The sequence below is a fragment of the Varanus komodoensis genome, unplaced genomic scaffold (genome assembly GCF_004798865.1).
Source record: "Varanus komodoensis strain SLA01 unplaced genomic scaffold, ASM479886v1 scaffold61, whole genome shotgun sequence".
Taxonomy (NCBI): domain Eukaryota; kingdom Metazoa; phylum Chordata; class Lepidosauria; order Squamata; family Varanidae; genus Varanus; species Varanus komodoensis.
This window is the reverse complement of record NW_025336236.1, coordinates 3,132,195-3,150,894: the sequence shown is the minus strand read 5'-3', so window position 1 is coordinate 3,150,894 and position 18,700 is coordinate 3,132,195. Positions and strand designations below refer to the sequence as shown.

The following is an 18,700-nucleotide window of genomic DNA, read 5'->3' as shown; positions in this document are numbered from 1 at the left end:
TGCCTCTTATATGAGACCAAAAATTTAGTTTGCACTCATATAGGAGCAGAGCACTGAGTCAGCAAATTCTTAAAGGACAGGGATTTATATCGAGCTTGCCAACAAATGCAGAAAAAAACACCAGAAAAAAAAAATCCTGGGAATGTGATTCATATCTTAGAGGTTGTTTGTTCTTCTGTGAGCAAAGAAACAAAACAACCTACCAAAATTAGCAATCAGTTTGGAGTAACATGAGTCACAGCATCTACAAAATTAATTAAAAGTGCATTAAAAACTACATCACCACAGTAGATGAGTTCTACAAATTTTATATAAATACTGAGAGTTTGCTGCCCTCTAGTGGAAATAATTAATAATTTTATCTTAAGTGAAACAAAAGTTATGTACAGTTCTTTCATAACTAGTGGTTCTAATTTATATCAGAAGCTTTCTCAGAATATTACTCTTCTAATATAATGAATCATTTCTCAGTGAGACCCATCCTCAACAAGCACGGATATTTCAATGGATCAATGTCACTCATTTAGAATTTTCAGATGCTATATTCTGCCATTGCCAAACCTTGATTCTATCACGTGATTTTTCGGCCATCACTTGACAAAGTTACCAGGCACCTATCAAATTTCAATCAAAGTCAGCCTTACATGGATTTTCATTATGCATTCTTGTGCTAGGTACAAGGTTTAATTGTTTAAAACTTGCACCCAACTGCATTTACTTATACAAGGAAAAGGTGCATGTATTGAAACCATGAAGACTGTCTAAAAATTACAGTATCCAGGATGGAGTACAAGTGTGAATAAAGCACATGATGCAAACATGCTGCACCTCAGGTGAGGAATGAAGCATGGCAGCCCAAAGATGACTTGCTGAAATTTGAGCGGGTAGGTGGATTTTCTGTGGACTGGGAAACAAATCTCTCTGTGATTTTACACATCCTTTATATTCCTTTTCATTAAAGTAATTATTCTTTTTCTTCCCCCTGCCCTTCTGCATCCTCTCATCATCACCTGAGGCATTACCTCAGATCTCCTGGCCTTCGGAAGTTAAGCTGCCAGATGCAAGTTACAGAGCAGAGTTAAAGAAGGCCTGGATTCCCCAGGTTGGTTATACCCTCTTCTGCTGGCTTCCGGACTTGCTGAAGTCTTTCTGCACTCGAAAAGGCCAGAATACCCAATGGCCACAGCCCTTTCCTTCAACCACCAGTTGTTTGGCGTTTTCCCTGCTTCTGAACATTCTTTTCCCCCATTCTAAATGGTTGAAATGACTCTCTTAAGACTTAGTGACAGGAAGAACTTTAAGCTAAAATATGCTAGTATCTTGGCCTCGCTTTCTTTGCCTTTGGCTCCACCCACCAATGGAGTACCTCTGAAAGGTCTTTTGAAATGGATTTGGCCTTTGGGTTTAAAGCGCTCCTACACTCTGTTTTGGAACCTTCTTGTGATTGCAACTACCTTATGGAAAATTTTGCCAACAGAGATTGGTCAACTCCACCACTACATTGTAGACAGCATGTGTATGCGTGGCTCTTTAAGAAGAAATTTGCTAATTTTTAAGAAAATCCTTGGTTTGTTTTGCTAAGGTCATTTTTAATTGGATGGTTGTATGAATAAGGTGTAAACAGTAATTGTTTTAAATATTGCCCATTTTGTTTCTTTGACACTATCCATTCTCTCTCTCTGGAAAATGGGTAGAATGTATGCTTTTTAGATAAACAAAGTAATACCTGTCCTTCCTTCAGCAATTGCTTGTCTGGAAATTATTCCTCCGCTAACTGTGGTGACAACCACTGAATAGAGTCCTCCAGGCTTTAGAGAATGGAAGTGGTATTTATTGGTGTCACTGGAAACACTCTCATTTTTTTTGACCACATTTTCATGAATGAGCAACACTTGGTATGAATCGACGTCTCCTAGTGCCCTTGTCCAGTTGGTGAAGAGACTGTCAGTTGATCCTTGGTTTGCCACATGTAAACATGTCACCTGAGCTGGAACTGGTGAGTAAACCAGAAAGCACAGAAATTATACATTTAAGCATTAAACCACTGGCTTTAGCTAAATATCACAGGCCACAGAAAGGCCTCCTATGTGCAGCAAAGTGTGTATGCTTCCTTGAACTTTTACTGAGCTGGCCAGGGGCATATGGGAACGGCCATGCAGATAACAAGGGGCTATTAACACATGGTACCTCTCATCTCTGGAGCACTCCCACCACCCACCACCTCTGGAACATCTTCTTCCTCTCAGGATGCAGGCGGGAAAAGCAACACCATTGCAAGAAAAAAAACCCAACACACTTTAACAGTCTGTTAGGAAGCTCTATCAGTCCTATGTGTAACTTTTGAAAGTATAATGTATAAAAGGACAACCTGGGGGGTGCTCAGGGTACACCACATTGGAGTGATTTGTTGGCAGCCGTTATTCTGTAGAATAAACTTTGAAAATCTTTACACCTATTGTGTGTTTCATTGGGCCATATGCACACCAGGACACGGACCACTCCACTGGGATGACAGAAGCACAATTCAAGATTATTATGCTTAATAAAGAGATATTTTATAGGTTCCTATTCTACTCCAAAGTCAAAACTCTGGAATTTTCCTTGAATTTAAAGTAAGAGTCTTAGCACTTGAAAATTGGGCCACTGATGCTGTGAGTCTGCTATGAAAAAGGAAGATTCCATGTTGGGAATCATTGGGAAAGGAACTGAAAAGAAAACTGCCAATATTATAATATCATAAAAAGGGATATTACTTTGCAAAGTACATAATTAAACTATGGACTTTGCTAGCACAACCTGTAGTAATGGCCACCATTTGGATGCCTCTAAGAAGGGACTGGAAATTCCTGGAGGGTAACGACTGCTAAACATGCTGGCTCCACTGTGAAAAGTATGATGCTTCTCAGTATCAGCTGCAAGGAAACATGAGCATGCCCAGCTGTGCCCATGGTCTACCTGCAGATGCTGCTATAAGCATCTGGCCAGGCACTGCTGGAAGAGAATTCTGCCCCAGGCTGCTCCACCGCGGCTCCTCTTACGTCCCTAATTTTGCATGTGTAAAATGTCTATTTTCAAAACACATGTAGAGGTTCAGAAGCAATTTAATTCCAAGAAAGCACTACATTGAGTGTTAAGAATATAAACACATAACAGAGTTATGCTAAGTTCTGAGGTCCGTGTCATCCAGCGTTCTGTTCCTATGGGGGCCAACCAGGTGGCTGTGGGAAGCCCACAAGCAGGGCAAGAGTGCCACAACCAGAGCAGGAGCGTCTTGCTCATGTTTCCAGGTAAGTAGGATTCAGTGCCTAGTAGCCACTGGTAGTCTTATACCCCACGTTGCTGTTTAAGAAAAGCAGGATTAACAGTGTGCCCAGGATATGGTACCTGTGCGTCCAACAACTGAAGTCCAGTTGCTCAGATTCCCACTTATGCTGGTGACAATGGCTGTATACTTTCGTCCAGGTAGCAAGTTAGTGTACGTGAATTCCGTGGCCTCCTTATCAAGACCCTTGTTTATGGCAATGAGTGTTCTGTCTTCCAATGAAACCACATATTTATCCCAGTCAGCCACTGGGGTTGCCCACATGATACTTAGAGAGGACTCATTTGCATGCTTGATGCGGAGCAGAAGAACGGGCTGTGGAGCTGTGGAAAGGAAGAGAGGAAAAATCCTTTTATATCCTTTCAGACAAGGCTTGTGAGGATTTACCTTAGTGAGGCTCCTGTGCTAAGTTGGAGGGTTGCAGCACGTGATGAAACAGAAAGTTCTGTACACATTTAAGCTGCAACCGCAGCACTGAATGCTGAACTTGTCTGTAATGATGCTCTGAATCATAGTAGTTCTGATTTATTATTATTTTGCATAATGGTAAAATCGATGATGCTGGAAAGTAAATACAATGGGCCAAACAGAAGAATGTGGAAATTACTACATATGCTTAAATGAAGTGATGCTAATTCAGTACAAAGGAGGTATTAAAACAGATGTGAGGTTTCTGCATCTTCCTCATCTTGCTGTGTTTTTCCTGCAGCTGATGTAGGAGTGCTGCCCACAAGATCACTTCTGATGGACATCACTGGTCACAGCTTTGCTATGGTCCACATGGTGAACTGATCTGTGTGTTCGGAAGTACCACATGGCTTCGCCCTGACTGTGCATCCATGCCAGTGAAAACCACCATTAGGAATGTTTAGCAAGCACCTGAAGAGAAGTTGCTGATCCATGTGGTCGGTCAGTTCAAGACAAAAAGAGGTGTGCTGAAGAAAGGATTTCACACAAGCCAGCTATACAATGAATGTAGCAGATGGCCTCATGCCAGATCTCACTTATTTTTCCAGCTAGCCCTGTCATGTCTACTGTGACTGTCAGCAACTCTTTAGGGCTCAGGAAGAGGCACTTCCATTACCATCTACCATATCCTTCTACCTGGACCTGGACTGTTTGCATACAGAGAATGTGGTCTACTATTGAGCTATGCTGCCCACCATGAGAAGCGGCTGTTCCCTAAATGAGCCTGGCCTCGCTGTGTCTTTTTTCAGATTAATGAATTTCTGTGTACAAGTTTGGCTGCTGTTAGAGAAAGGGTGTTTTAGATATCAAGGGTTACAATTTTCCTCTTTATGGCATACAGCTATGTTAGCTAGGATTTCACAACATGATCTTCAAACAGAGTAGAATGTATATGGGAGAAGCACCTCTTTGGAGGTGCATGCTATATGAAGACTACTCTTCAAAATTCACCAACTACCTGCAGTAAAGATTCCAAGGGCAAATTCCAGCTGTATCTCCCCCCCCCCCAAAGTTAAAAGTAAATGGTATGATCCAGCACTTTACAGAAATGGCTGAATTTCCACTTTGCAAGATTCTGCACAGCAATCCAATAATCTTAAGGTGCAATCCTATGGACTTTTAGACAGAAGAAGACCTACAACTCCCAGCATGCCCCAATTTCTGTCTAAACTTGCAAAGAACTGTGTCCATAGCTTGAATGCCAGAACTATTTTTCAACAGAGGCATGAAACTCTTTGTCCAATCATTTTATTCTCTTCTTCCATGGGGCTACACTGGCGTATTATTACCTGATAGCTGTTTCACTTTTGGTAGGTCACAAAATGACTATGAATAGCACGTTTCTATGGTTGACAAGAATCTGGCATTCAGTGTTTATGAAGAATATAGTGTCAAAGAGTCAAAATGTGTGCAAAGTCTAAAGAATCAAAAGAGAGGGTGTAGCAGGAAAAATAATCAACACGAGGTGTAAGATAAGGCTCAGTTTCCCACCCTGATCTTCTTATACACCCTCCTATCTATTGTTTTTCTGGTCACTCCCTTCCTTTTTGTACATTTGGAATACTTGGCTTGCTGCACACAGCAGCTTATTACAGGGGTGGGAGGCTTCCATTTAATGGACCATATATGGTAGTTCTCCAGGGCTGTTTCAGGCAATATACATTCTCCTGTCAAAATGACAGGAATCCCAGTTTTCAGAGAATAATTAAAAAGTTAATTTCTGGTCCTCTGGCTGAAATAAGCATGAATAGATTTTGGGAGACATTTATGATGTCATTTTCTATTTAAGCATCACTGTCCTCTAGTTTTGCTATTGCTTAAGAGACAAGTATAAATTCACACATAATTAAATACTGCTATATTTCACCACGGCCCTCTATTAAATGCTGTTCTGAGAGATGAAAATTCAAAGCCACCCTGAGAAACGCAGAAGCTTTAGGAAGAATAGTATTCTAAGAACTTAGGAAATCAGAGATTTGGAAGGATACTTAGGGGAGTTACTTTGAAAGACTCCATGAAATATTTTCACAGATGCCCACCCATTTCTTAAGACATATCAGAGGAAATTATACAATCTCCTTGGATAATTTGTTTCATTTCCTAACTGTTCCTACAGTAAAGAAGAATTTCCTGTTATTTAGTCTTAAATTTATTTTGACCCCTTGTTCAAAATACTCTTCTTTCACTTGGAATACTAAGCAGCTGTTCTCTTTAGTTTTTCGTCTGTCTTCATATCTGTGGAACTGGCAGCTCTTGATTTCTATGTATGAAGCATTCAAACAGAACTGGAGCATAAGGAGATAAATGGCATGGAGCAACCACACTTTAGTCTTGCTACTGTTCATGGATGCTTCTCATCATACTAATTCTGCAAGGTCGTAGCATAGGATGGAGAGAATCTTGTGTAGATAAGATGCAACTTTAGCTAAAATAAAGAGAACCACTTCGATTTCTGATTTTCATGCAGAGCAGAATCTGCACTAGAAATTTAAATGTAAAGACACAAATGCATCTCAGGTCATGTGGTGGAGGATAAAGTCCCATGGGCTTCAGTCGGATACCTTCCAATCAACTCAGGATAACAATTCTGATGAACTGTAGTCCATGAAAACATATGCCAAAATAAATGTGCCTGTCTTTATGGTGCCACAAGATAATTTTTTGGTTGTGCTTTAATTGTTTGGGAGTATGAATGGTTTCAGTTTTTCCTAAAGGCCTTAAAAGGATGGAAGGTCTCTGTCTTTCCAGTGCAAAATTTCTGTAACATATTATTATGAAGGACAATGAAGAGGCCTTTAATCTGGTAGAGCCAGGCTGTTTCTGCCCCACATCCTGAGTGCGTTCTTTCAAGGGCTTTTATTGGCTACTGCTGGTGGAAAGATGCCCTGCGGTAGTTTCACACTGCACTGTGATCCTCATGGGCACTTCCTGTGGCACTCATAATGGGGCCCCCAGTGTGGCACCCATGGGCTCATGCATTTCCCACGGTTTTTAAATACACTTACATGGATTGTATGAAATGCACAAAACTCGCTAGTATTTATGGATATGCCTCAAGAAAAGCAGGCATGAAGGATCCACTTACTTGTTACTTTCCATATAAAATGATTTAAAACAGCAGCTATATCTGCTAATGTTAAAGGTTGTTGCAGTACAATTTTTATCAGAATAACCTCTTTCTTAAAAGAAACAGCTACCAAACCTTGCCAAAATCAGTTTGTCATAGAAGTAATAGCTGAATCCAATCAACAGCAATTAATTGAACTAGAAAATCCCTTATTAAAGCGACACTGTGGTGTCCAACAAACAAAAGTTTTTCCTGAATATGACAGAGCTTAAGATCTACAAAATGATAGGTGCCCAAGCAGTGAGCCAGTGACTGGGCATTTTATGGTGGTGACCACAGCACTTTCTCAAACTGCCAAATATGCCATGGGCCCAAAATGGTTGGGGACCCAAGTGTAAAGCCATGCCTATATGATAATAACACTCAAACACCAATACAGAATTAAGATACTTCATCCTGTTTTACGGATATACCAAATGCTGTTTTTGTTCATGCAAACACAGCCAAGGTTTAGAATATCTATCAATATAACTCTCACTAGAAGCATTATATTAAGGTGGTTGCTTCATATGTAACTTCATTTAATCACCCCACACCCAAAACAATTTCTTTGTATGTTTTCCAGGTTTCCTTCTGTCTTCATAAAAAGTTTGCTTACCTGTTCTGCCTTTGCAGCGTGCTGTGTTTTGCAAGCCTCCACTTTCTACAGTAACAGCCACTTCATATTCCCTTCCAGGAATGAGCCCTAAATCTTTGATACTGTATTCTCTTTTATCCTTCTGAACTGTAGTATTCAGCAACACCGTGGCGTGGTCGAACAGCACAATATAGTACTTGTCCCAGTCTCCACTAGGGGGCAGCCAACTCACTTTCAGAGATCTCAATGAACCCATACTGTCTGCTTTGAGTTCTGGAACTTGCTGGGGAACTGAAACACAGAATATCAACAAGGCATGGTGAAAAAGAGCACTGCTTTATATCATGGAAGAAATAATTGATTCACAAGTGTAGAACTGAATTAACATCTATTCAATAACTTCCTATTTGTCTTCTGATGTAATACTAGCCTAGGTACATGTGAACTCAAAATGCATTTTTAGGCCTGAAAAGAACCAAGGTATGGTTCAAAATTCTATTTCCTTAACGCAAGGGTTGGAGGATACTGCCAATGAAGCAGTGGCAGGTGGAAGGGAGTGCTTTGTGCTTCCATACCCACAGGACAGCTTTTAATATTTTTTCCTCCAGTTAGTACTTCAACTAGAAGTGAATCTGACTGAGGGAACAATTGTTGTAGAGAAGGACACTATGCTTGAATTAGGTATAAGCCCCTCTGAAATCAAAGCAATTTATGAATAGCTCATGTCTCAGCAATTTCAATAAGTCTACTTTTGGTACGACTGGAAAACAATCCTATGACTTCTAGGCAGGGTATGAGGGACTGTAAGACATTCCGGATTCCCAGAGCTGAGGTTTGAGACAGCACTCTGGACCTGGAGGAGGGAATCCAAGTTCTGTTGCCCTTCTTCTCACAGTTGGTATAGAAAAAACCGTGCTGGCTGCTTTGGTGACATTGGAAATGTGTCTCTGGAGAGGGGGAGAAGTGGTGTTTTGGCGAGTGTGGAAGAGTGGGGTGGGGAGACAGCAGGACATGAGCTATCCAGGGGCCTCCTCTGAAATGTGATAGCTAGACAAACAAAGAATTTTGCCTAGTGAAAGTGCAGGGAACAAGGATGGGAAAAAATGGGCAAAATCGCCTCTGCTGCTCCTCCTGCCATGTATAGGATGAGCATAAGCTTTCAACTTTGTGGGGCTATGATCCTTGTAGTAAGATTGGGCCTTAAGTTGGAATTCAGCCATAGTATTTACTGCAACCCCTTCATGGATCACTGCCTTGCTGTGGCAAAGGGGCTTGTGTAGCGCAATGAAGCTATGACCTATGCCGTGCGGGGCCACCCAAGATGGTCAGGTCATAGCAGAGAGCACTGACAAAAGGTGATCCACTGGAGAAGGAAATGGCTACCCACTCCAATATCCTTGCCATGGAAACCCCATGGACAGTATCAACAGGCAAAGAGATATGACAGAATGGCAGAAAGTGAAGAGGAACTAAAGAGCCTCTTGCTGCGGGTGAAGGAGGAGAGTGCAAAAGTTGGCTTGAAACTCAACATTAAGAAAACTAAGATCATGGCATCTGGTCCTATCACTTCCTGGCAAATAGATGGGGAAGAAATTGAGGTAGTGACAGATTTTATTTCCTGGGCTCCAAGATCACTGCAGATGGTGATTGCAGCCAAGAAATTAAAAGACGCTTGCTCCTGGGGAGGAGAGCTATGGCAAATCTAGACAGCATACTAAAAAGCAGAGACATCACCCTGTCGACAAAAGTGTGTATCAGTCAAGGCTATGGTTTTCCCAGTTGTAATGTTGAGGCTGTCGCAAAGGATGGCATACAAATATCGTAAATAAATAAATAATATACGGCTGTGAAAGTTGGAGCATAAGGAAGGCTGAGTGCTAAAGAATTGAGGCCTTTGAACTGTGCTGCTGGAGGAGACTCCTGCGAGTCCCTTGGACTGCAAGGAGATCAAACCAGTCAGTCCTAGAGGAGATCAACCTTGACTGCTCTTTAGAAGGCCAGATACAGAAGATGAAACTCAAATACTTTGGCCACCTAATGAGAAGGAAGGACTCACTGGAGAAGACCTACTGTTGGGAACAACTGACGGCAAAAGAAGGGGGTGGCAGAGGTTGAGGTGGCTAGATGGAGCTTGGGTGGACTCTGGGAGATGGTGGAGGATAGGAGAGCCTGGAGGAATGTTGTCTATGGGGGCATGACTTTGCGAATAACATAACATGACATAATTTACTGCAAAAAAGGTGATAGTCACAAAACGTCAAAGTACTTGTAATTCAAAAGTACATGATGAAGCTAAAAACATACCCGTTCTTCCATATGCTGTCATTTCGGTGAACAGTTCACCACTGACTGTGCTGACATTAACTTGATAAAGGCGTCCTGAAATTAGCTTGTCAAAATATGTTTCCGTGACTTGTGGTTGTAAAGTTTTCCATTCTTTAACAGATCCCAGATGAATTAAGGTGATATTGTAGAAATCAAAGTTTCCTGGAGGCTTCTTCCATGATACTTTTAATGTATTTGAGCTGCCACCATTAGATACTATCAAATCTACGACACTGGCTGGGACTAATAATAGAAATAATAAAAATCAGTAAGAAACATTTATATGCTCAGAAGGCAAAAGGTTGGGGACAATTCTATTATCAGTGCTTAGTTAGTAATACAGAGTCATGCTTAGCAGAACTGTTCCTTAGAACATCAAAAGAGTTCTCCCTTTCAGGGATTATTTGGGGCTGCCAAACTCTTCATCAATCATTTCTGATTGATTAGGCTTTCTCTTGTCATCTGCAGAGGATCTAAATGGACTTAATTCTCCCTCATGAAACTCCCAGATCTGATGGTGAAATAGTATTTTGACATCACCATGTCTGACAGATGAGCTCTGATTGGCTAGGACCATACATTAATTGTTAATTTATTATTATTGTATTTATAGATTTTAATATATAGCCGAGATGGTACCAGTTTTTAAATTATTGATGGTATTTTATGTATGTTGTGAGCCGCCCCGAGGCTTTGTTGTGATGGGGGCGGCATAGAAATGTTTTAAATAAATAAATAAATAAATAAATACAAGGAAGAAAACAAGAGGGAGAAATAATTGAAGCATCAGGAAAAACAATGGCTGCTAGCTAACCCAGAGCCATGAATAAGGAAGCTGGGGCAATCTCCAAGATATTAGGTGTGGACATCTATAAAACTGACCTGTAGATTCTACACTGAAACAGCTTTTTCAAAGTTGTATGGATTTTGCAGACTTGTGGACTTAAAAAAAAAACTTTAGGGGATTCAAGCTAATTCAAACCAGTGCTAATAGGCATTAACTGATTTGGATTAATACATTTGCACTAATGCTCATTAGCGCTAAGGTGAATTAGTGCGAGTATAACAAAATTCTGGGAAAAAGTGAGTGGATGATGGAATGACAGACGCTTAACAATCTGTAATGCACAGATGGAATTAATTTAACAAAATGTAAAAGCAACTTTCAAGCAATAAAATAAACCTTGAGTACACTAATCTCAACCCTAATAGAAAGTAATCAGATGCATGCAACAGAAGATAATGATTCATTTCAAAGTTTGAGAGGAACTTCTTGCTTTTTATTGCATTACTATCTAATTAAATAGGCTCCAGTAGATCCAGGTCATATGAGAATGATTTTTGAAAAACTCCATTGCTATTACTGCAAGGACTACTGCTGTTTAACATTTCATTCACGGTAACACAGTGGTAAGATCTGTGCTAAATAACTCAATAATATAACCATGCCTACAGGATCTACACTACAAAGGGTGGATAAATGTACCTTAATTCAGAATGAAATAATCTAAAACATGCCAAATACTGACCCTGCTACACTCATTTGCTCTGATCCAGTGAGTGATTTCTGAGAATGGATCTCTTATGTACATCCATTTCATTGCTTACTGAGAGCTACTTCCCTTTCAGCCACAGACATGGTGCTCCATAAATTCTGGGCATCCATGTGTACATGGAAATGCTCATTTATTTATTTATTGAAACATTTCTATGCCGCCCCATTCGCCGAAGCCTCGGGGCGGCTCACAACATAAAATATAATACATAAAACAAATTAACAATATAAAATTTTGAGCTCATGAGCTCATTGACTATTGTAACCCCTACTAACCTCAAGTAGTTCAAGACTTTAGACTTTCCCAAGGCAGCTACAGGTATGTCAAACAGTATCATGTAGTACTCCAGCTGCATATACGGGAATGTTTATGCAAACAAAGCTGTTCAATGCCTACTACAACTCTCCCACAGGTTGCAGCATCAACTGTGTGCTTTAAAGATGAATATCTGATTTATCCTGATCAATTTTAGTGATTTTATTTTACTCTTATGCTGAAAAAAAGTTTGCAAAATCTTACCAGTCCTAATGTGTTTAAAAATGTAGCTCTCCAGCCCATCAGCCTTGGCAATTATTGTGAGATTATACAGATATCCTGGTGTTAGTCTTGAAAAATTGCATGACAAGTACTGTTTCTCTAGATCTCTTTCTTGAACTGGACCATCTTTAGGGAGTAAAACAAGCCTATATTGATCCACATTTCCAACTCCTGGCAACCAAGACACGTGGATTGACTCCATCTTGACTAAGACCTTGACATTTTCCACGGGAGAAGGAACTATTAAGCAGAGAGAGAGGGGGGGAGGGGGTTTATAAACCTAAACTTCTATAGCTATTTAAAAATATTTAGGATTTGCTAAAAACACCACAAAATCCTTAAAATGGGAAACATCAGATATCTAAATAGTTTTTGTGCAAAATGTTATGTCATATATAGAAGAAAAATTAGCATTATAGATTAACTTCTCCATATCAAGAAAGATGTGTGGCCTTTCCAGGTTACTCTTATTCCTAGTCCAATGATATAAGAAAGCATACAGTCTTTCAGCTTGCACATAGTACTAACCCACGGTATGGGTAGTTTAATTCTGAGTTGACATGACGTGTGAATGCAGCCACATTAAGAAATCACAAACCCAGGAAGAGATCTCATGGTTGCTCCTGGACTGTAATCTTTGAATTGTTTAAACTATGGACTGTCACTATATGTGAATTCGGAATAGTATATTGTTCCTGGGTTGTTTCATCAGGCTGCAATGTGGTGAGCAATACTGTTAAAAGCAAACACACACACAGAGCCGCTCAGCATTCTGATACATCAGGGCTGCAGAGGCATTTGGGAGCGGTAAAGAAAGACAATCACAATCACCCCAGTCACCGAAAACACAAGTCACAGTTTTTCTGCCAGTCAAACCCTCAGTAAGGCAAGCTGTGTGCTAAAGAAAGCATTGGGTTACTATTATCTGCAAAAAAGGCCCATATATGGCTTGCTCCATACTATGGATTTCTGGCCTTTTCTGTCAGTCTGCATCTGTCCAGAACGCTCTCAATCCAAGTTTCCTTATTTTGCATTGGTCATGCAATTGCCACAGAAGTCAAGCAGCAGGCTCTCCGTAACTAATTCTTTGCTCGTTCTGCCACATACTTCTTACCCTACCTCATTCTCTCCTCAACCTGGTGCCATGATGGCTGGGAATGAAGGAGGTATCCTTCAATATACCTGCAGGACATCAGGTTGGGGAGGGCGGTCCTACACAGGCCCCCAGGTCTGCAGAGTTTCACTCTGGAAATCTCCTTAAGCCTGTTCCTTAAGGCAACAAACTTTTGAAACATCTGGACTAGAGCGTGGACATGGCATGCCTGGTTTTCATACCCTTATCGAGCATAAATAATTCTAGTCTGGTAAAGTGGTATCCCTTACATGCCTTTATGGAAATTAAATAATATTCCAACATGAAATTAGTTAAACAGAGAAATCCTACCCGTTGAACCGCTGATATCGACTGAAGCACTTTTTTTATTTCCAGCAGCTGCAGTGATTGAGATAGTGTATCTGCTGCCAGGGACAAGATTGGTAAAAGTGTGTTGATTTTGTGAAGTGCCTCCAGGAACTTGGATCTCTGCAACTTTTTTTGTGTTATCAAACAACTGTAGCTTATACCAGTCTACCTTTCCTGGGGATGGACTCCAGGAGACCTGCAAGGCTGTGGCTGTAATTGCGTCCTTCTTGACTTCAAATCTTGCAGGTGGTGCAGGATCTGCGTACAAAGCACAAAATTCCATCATTTGCTTAATCTTTTAAAAGATGTTAGTCACAAAAGCTTTAAGCTTTCTCTGAAGCAGCCACAGGGGAGACAAAGAAAAGAGCAGAAGGCTGTGGGGAAGCGAGGAAGAGGTGTCTGGGCCATAGGAGAGGAATGGGTGGCATTCCATGCAAAGTGAGGCATAAAAAGGCGTAAAGCTATATTCTTATATACACGTAACTACCACTAAATTCAAGTCTGTATCTATATTTATAGGATTGCACAGAAAGGCAAACACCGAATTAGGGAAGAAAAGGGAAATGGTGGCTTGATGGTGATCATCGTGCAGGTGGGAGGACTTAATGCGTCACATGGGCAACAGACCAGAAGAAACCATTTGCACCCAGTGCTTGTGCAGAAACATTTGATGAGTACCACTTTGTGCAAGCAAAGGCTAACCAGGATGGAAATGGTTCACAATTATTTTCAGCATGATAGCACAAATTCCTGCACAAACGTGAGGAAACAATGCTGCTCTCAAACTGGCTGATTCTAACCTGGCCAGAAGCCCCACGCAAAAATGTTCACATGCACTTTTCCCAGTCTGACTATGTGACATAAGAGGGTGCTTCTTCAAAGACAGAAAGCTGACTGGGTGTTCTTACTTTGCATGGATGGAAGCAATAAGCAGGGCACCAGTCTCTGCTTTTTGCTTGGGCTGTGCTTTCTCCTCTGTGGGGTCACTCAGGAAATGGCATGGGCCAGGAGTAAATCAGCACAAGGGAGGACTATCCATCCAAATAAGTCCACCCATAGGGTCAAGCTGCAAGAGGTCACGTGACAGGAAAGGAGCCTTCCCCTCAGGCTGCCAGTTCGCCATCCCTGAACTGTCTTCTGCATTCCCTCTCTTGAAGTTCAAGTGGCCTTTTCTCCCCGATTTGTGCCTAGACCACTGCAAGACACAGGCTGCCCTTGATGGCATTATGGATGTTCCAGCTGCTAGTTCATGGCAGAGGGAGGTCGATAGAAGCGGAAGACACTGGTACATCAGTAATTCAAAGATCAGTCTGTGACTGATAAAGCCCTAAACATGGTTCTGGATTCTGGCAAACAGAGGAATAATATGGATGAGAGTTGGGTTGTAAGAGCTGGCAAAGGAGTCTGTATTTTTAACAGATTATAACCTGCCCTGAATGTGCGGGATGGAGATGCCCTTTCTAGCCATACATTGATTTCAGTGGAAATATTAAGCACATTTAGCTTTCTGCTTTTCCTCCTAAATGGGATTTCAGAGCATTTAAAACTAGTTAGGTTGTCCCCTAAATCAATATCTAAACCAATGAAGAACTTAGAGGTGGGATACAATTCCTGGAGCAAAGAGAAAGGTTGCGTGCCTAGAAGGCGAAGTTCAGAAATTCAGACTTTATCTAATCTATCTAGGCCAGAGCACAAAACAGTCAGTGCTCCGCACATGCACATCCGTTAGAACAAAGGAACAATGAGCTTGGGAAGTGCCTGGCCTGAAAAGACAGAGCTGGAAACAAACACTTAAAAAACCATTTACGTTGTTACACAGTTCTTGACTGGCAATTGTCCAATACAGATATATCATAGAAATAAAATATTTCTATGAAGATACTTTAGAGAGTCTTAGCATAGTCTAGCTACAGAAACTGACATTTAAGTAAGAGAACATACTTGGAAAACTTGTATTAAAATTGTACTTTTTGAAAAGATGTAAGAATAAGAATCCCACTTCACTTGTACAGGGTATTCTTATTACTTCAGTTTCTATCCTGCTTCCTGGCACTGCATCTGAAGTGGCCTCAGAACAAGGAATTAGCCTTTTATCTTTAGTCTTCCACATAATTAATAGACTGCATCCAGATCATATAATTAATTGACTACAGCCAAATCACAAAAGCTATTGCTTTTACATAATGTCAGGATGTCTGTGTCTCTGCATAGTTTATACAAACTCTTTGATCTCAAATAAAAATGCTTTACAGTAGCATCTCATACAGGCCTCACTGGTTTAATGCAACCTGCTCCCATGGTACCATGTATAGGATTGCAGATTCACTTTTGATTATGTGAAGTCCTACAACATTTAAGAACATAAACAATAATTTGTCATAATATCACTAATACGTGATTCACCCTTAACATGGCACTATTTTAGAATGCACATGTTCAATATTGGCTAAGGGAATTCACCCCCGTCCCCGCAATGTAATGAAAATGCATACCTTTAGCTGCAACTTATTCTCTTTTCCACTGAATCAAGATTTCCCGACACTCGTTATAGAGACTGCCTTCCAGTGCCTGGCAGCCAGCTTCCAGATAGGTAAGTAGGACTACAATTCTCACGATCCACATCCAGCAAGGTAACTGGCCATGCTCCCTGAGAATGATGTTGCAGCCCTACACACCACGAGGGTACCAGGGAGGCTGGAAAGATGTCCTAACACAGACCTCCTTATGCTAAAAGACAGTGACCTGGCTCACACAACACAATTATCACTACTTATTTATTTCATTTCAATACTGCCCATAACCAAAGCTCTCTGGGCAATTTACATCAAAGCCCAGTGTGGCTTGATGTGGTGAGAGCAGCTGTTCTGTTGTGCTAAGCATACGCGTTGCATGGAGACTGTGGTTTGTTGTCTCATGTGAACCTGCTGTTGTGGGATGTTCTACCTTCAAATTCCTGTAAAACAAGCTATAATTATCTGAGGGCATCCCCACTTCAACGACCTTTGGCACCAGCTTCACACTATACTAGGAGTGCCACTGCTTGAATATTCAAAATGGTACCCAGCAGGTTCTGCTAAGCTCCATGGCAATGTTATCCCATGGTGGGTTAGGGTTACATATGAACAGTCCCATAACTGTCTTTGAGCCAGTTCCCTTAATCTGTATATTAACTTTTAGTTAGATTGGTTTCCATCAGCTGCAATGCTTGGCAATCCAAGAACAGCAATATCGGGACTTGGGTCATTGCGTGTTACGTTGAAATGTATGAAACATTGGCAAGCTGAAAAGGTATCTACTTTGCAGTTTAAATTCTTTCCTTCTAACAGTTCATAATAAGAGTATTAATGAAAATTGTTCCATTCGTCACCTTGTCTGTTCATAGAACACAATTTCCAGGAAACATGAAAAACGAGATACAAATGCAAATCTAATGCAAAATATTTGCAATAACGTAGCATTTCAGTTGTGAAAAACAACACTGTGCACTGTGAATATTTACCTTGAGCACTCATCATTCAGCTAGTAAAATGATGTTGCAAGCCCAATGGAACTAACATTTTGCTACCGTCATCTTTAAAGAACCATCCCCTTGTACTAGTTTAACGGTGGCTTTGCCTGGCTGTCAGACATTACATTTATTATGATATTGTTGTAAGAGAACATCCTGAGAGCATCTGTCACCCACCTTGTTGGTATTGACAAGAAAATACCTTGTGGAAATAGTCACTTTGGGATATTCAGCTTGCATCAGATATATTACAGCATAAAGGAGAAATCCTGCACCCTAACCCTATCTACACTTGGCCAGGAAAAAATAAATAAAAGGGAAATCACTGCATCCCCTCCAGCAGCTATGCTGGTTGGAGTAAACTGGGAATTACAGAACCTTTATCTGTCCAAACATGCATAGGATTGTTCCATTAAGGTGTGTGTCTTTATAGGATAATTCATAAGATTACCATATGACAGAATCTTGAACTAACACTTTCTGTCAATTAATATTTAACATGCATAAGCAGGTTATTTAAATATGCTTCAGGATAATTACATTTCCTTGAAAAAGTATAATAATCACTTGCTCTTACATAATGCAATTTCCTTTGCATTCAATGGGCTTATTCCAAGGTAAGTGTGGAAAGGTTACAGCTTAAATGAGTTTCCATGCGTGATTTCGCTTTTATATGTGTAGGAAGTACAGATTGTGGATTTGCAGTGTTATTTAACTGCATTATTTGAAAACAAGAAAATCATTCGGATATGTATCAGCAAAATCACTAAAGTTTCTTGTGCAAAAAAAGTATCCAGGTATGAAAGATGCCTAAATTAGAATGAACCTGCCCAGCTGCTTCCTAAAAAGTTTATGATTAAAGTCAATAGGAACTGTTAATGTGAGCTTACTAGCACAATAATCACTATGACATTTTTAACAAATCCATTTCTAGGTCTGATTACAAAGGCTTTTTGAGATTACAAACCATATCCTTTAATGGGATCCAGCTAGTTGCACACCTTGCTATGGGAGATTGTTCTTACGACCTGATGTTAACAAGGTGAAGATTGGTTCTGTACCCACCAACTTAAAAAAAGAATATACTGAAAAGTGTTAAGAATTTTCTTTGTCAGGCCATCTCAAAGTTCATTTCTGTTCATTTTATATCAAACTGAATCTGATGTGATTAGCATCACAGAGACAACAGCAGAGCCTTCCTCCATGCCTTATCCTTATCAAAGCTGCACCTGCCTCCCATACCTGTTTGCAATGTGAGAGTGCTGTTTTCTCCATCAGACAGAGAGACAATCTTGAAATAATACAAAGTCCCTGCTTCCAGGCCATTGAAGTCACACTCAAAGGAACCGTTGGCTTTCTGGATGGGATGGCAAACCCTGTGTAAGGCATTGCGGGAACTGCAGGTTACGTTGAAGTTACAGGTATTCCCCAAGCTGTTCCACCTGAGATAGACAGACTGGCTGGAGACCTTTGGCTCTGGATGGTTGATGGTGCATTTTACTGGTGCTCCTAGTCCGCTCTAGAGAAGGATCAGAAACAGCAGGTGAAGTCTAAGAGGTCTTTTTCCTTTCTCCTCTTTCTCTACCACGCTAAATTGCCCTTTAATCTTAAAAATACAATGCAGCATTCTCTGTTTTGATGGAAAGTAATTCCACGTATGTATTTGTCTGTGTAAATATGCCACATGTCAACACAATCCCAGCCATGGAACAAAACATCAAATCCACCCTCAAGTATGCAGAAAAGTGGTGGCAGAGGGAAATCTAACACTTCAACTCTCCTGAACATCTTGGAAGGATCACGGGCAGGAGGGATGGG

The 18,700-nt window shown here is 40.7% G+C and overlaps 1 protein-coding gene across 4 annotated transcripts in view; it reads right to left on the bottom strand.

Moving 5' to 3' along the window:
* Nucleotides 1–18,700, bottom strand: part of PTPRB (protein tyrosine phosphatase receptor type B) — an 81,769-nt gene that overhangs the window by 40,567 nt on the left and 22,502 nt on the right. For 3 of the 4 annotated variants that reach the window (XM_044449797.1, XM_044449799.1, XM_044449798.1), the window contains 7 exons: nt 18,125–18,401; nt 13,357–13,632; nt 11,895–12,152; nt 9,799–10,062; nt 7,516–7,785; nt 3,385–3,645; nt 1,727–1,993 (listed from right to left, as the gene is read on the bottom strand). In XM_044449797.1, coding sequence (XP_044305732.1) covers nt 1,727–1,993; nt 3,385–3,645; nt 7,516–7,785; nt 9,799–10,062; nt 11,895–12,152; nt 13,357–13,632; nt 18,125–18,401 — 1,873 coding nt within the window. Of the gene's footprint in view, nt 1–1,726; nt 1,994–3,384; nt 3,646–7,515; nt 7,786–9,798; nt 10,063–11,894; nt 12,153–13,356; nt 13,633–14,282; nt 18,061–18,124; nt 18,402–18,700 lie in introns of those variants that run through there. The other variant, XM_044449800.1, reaches the window with a different exon arrangement.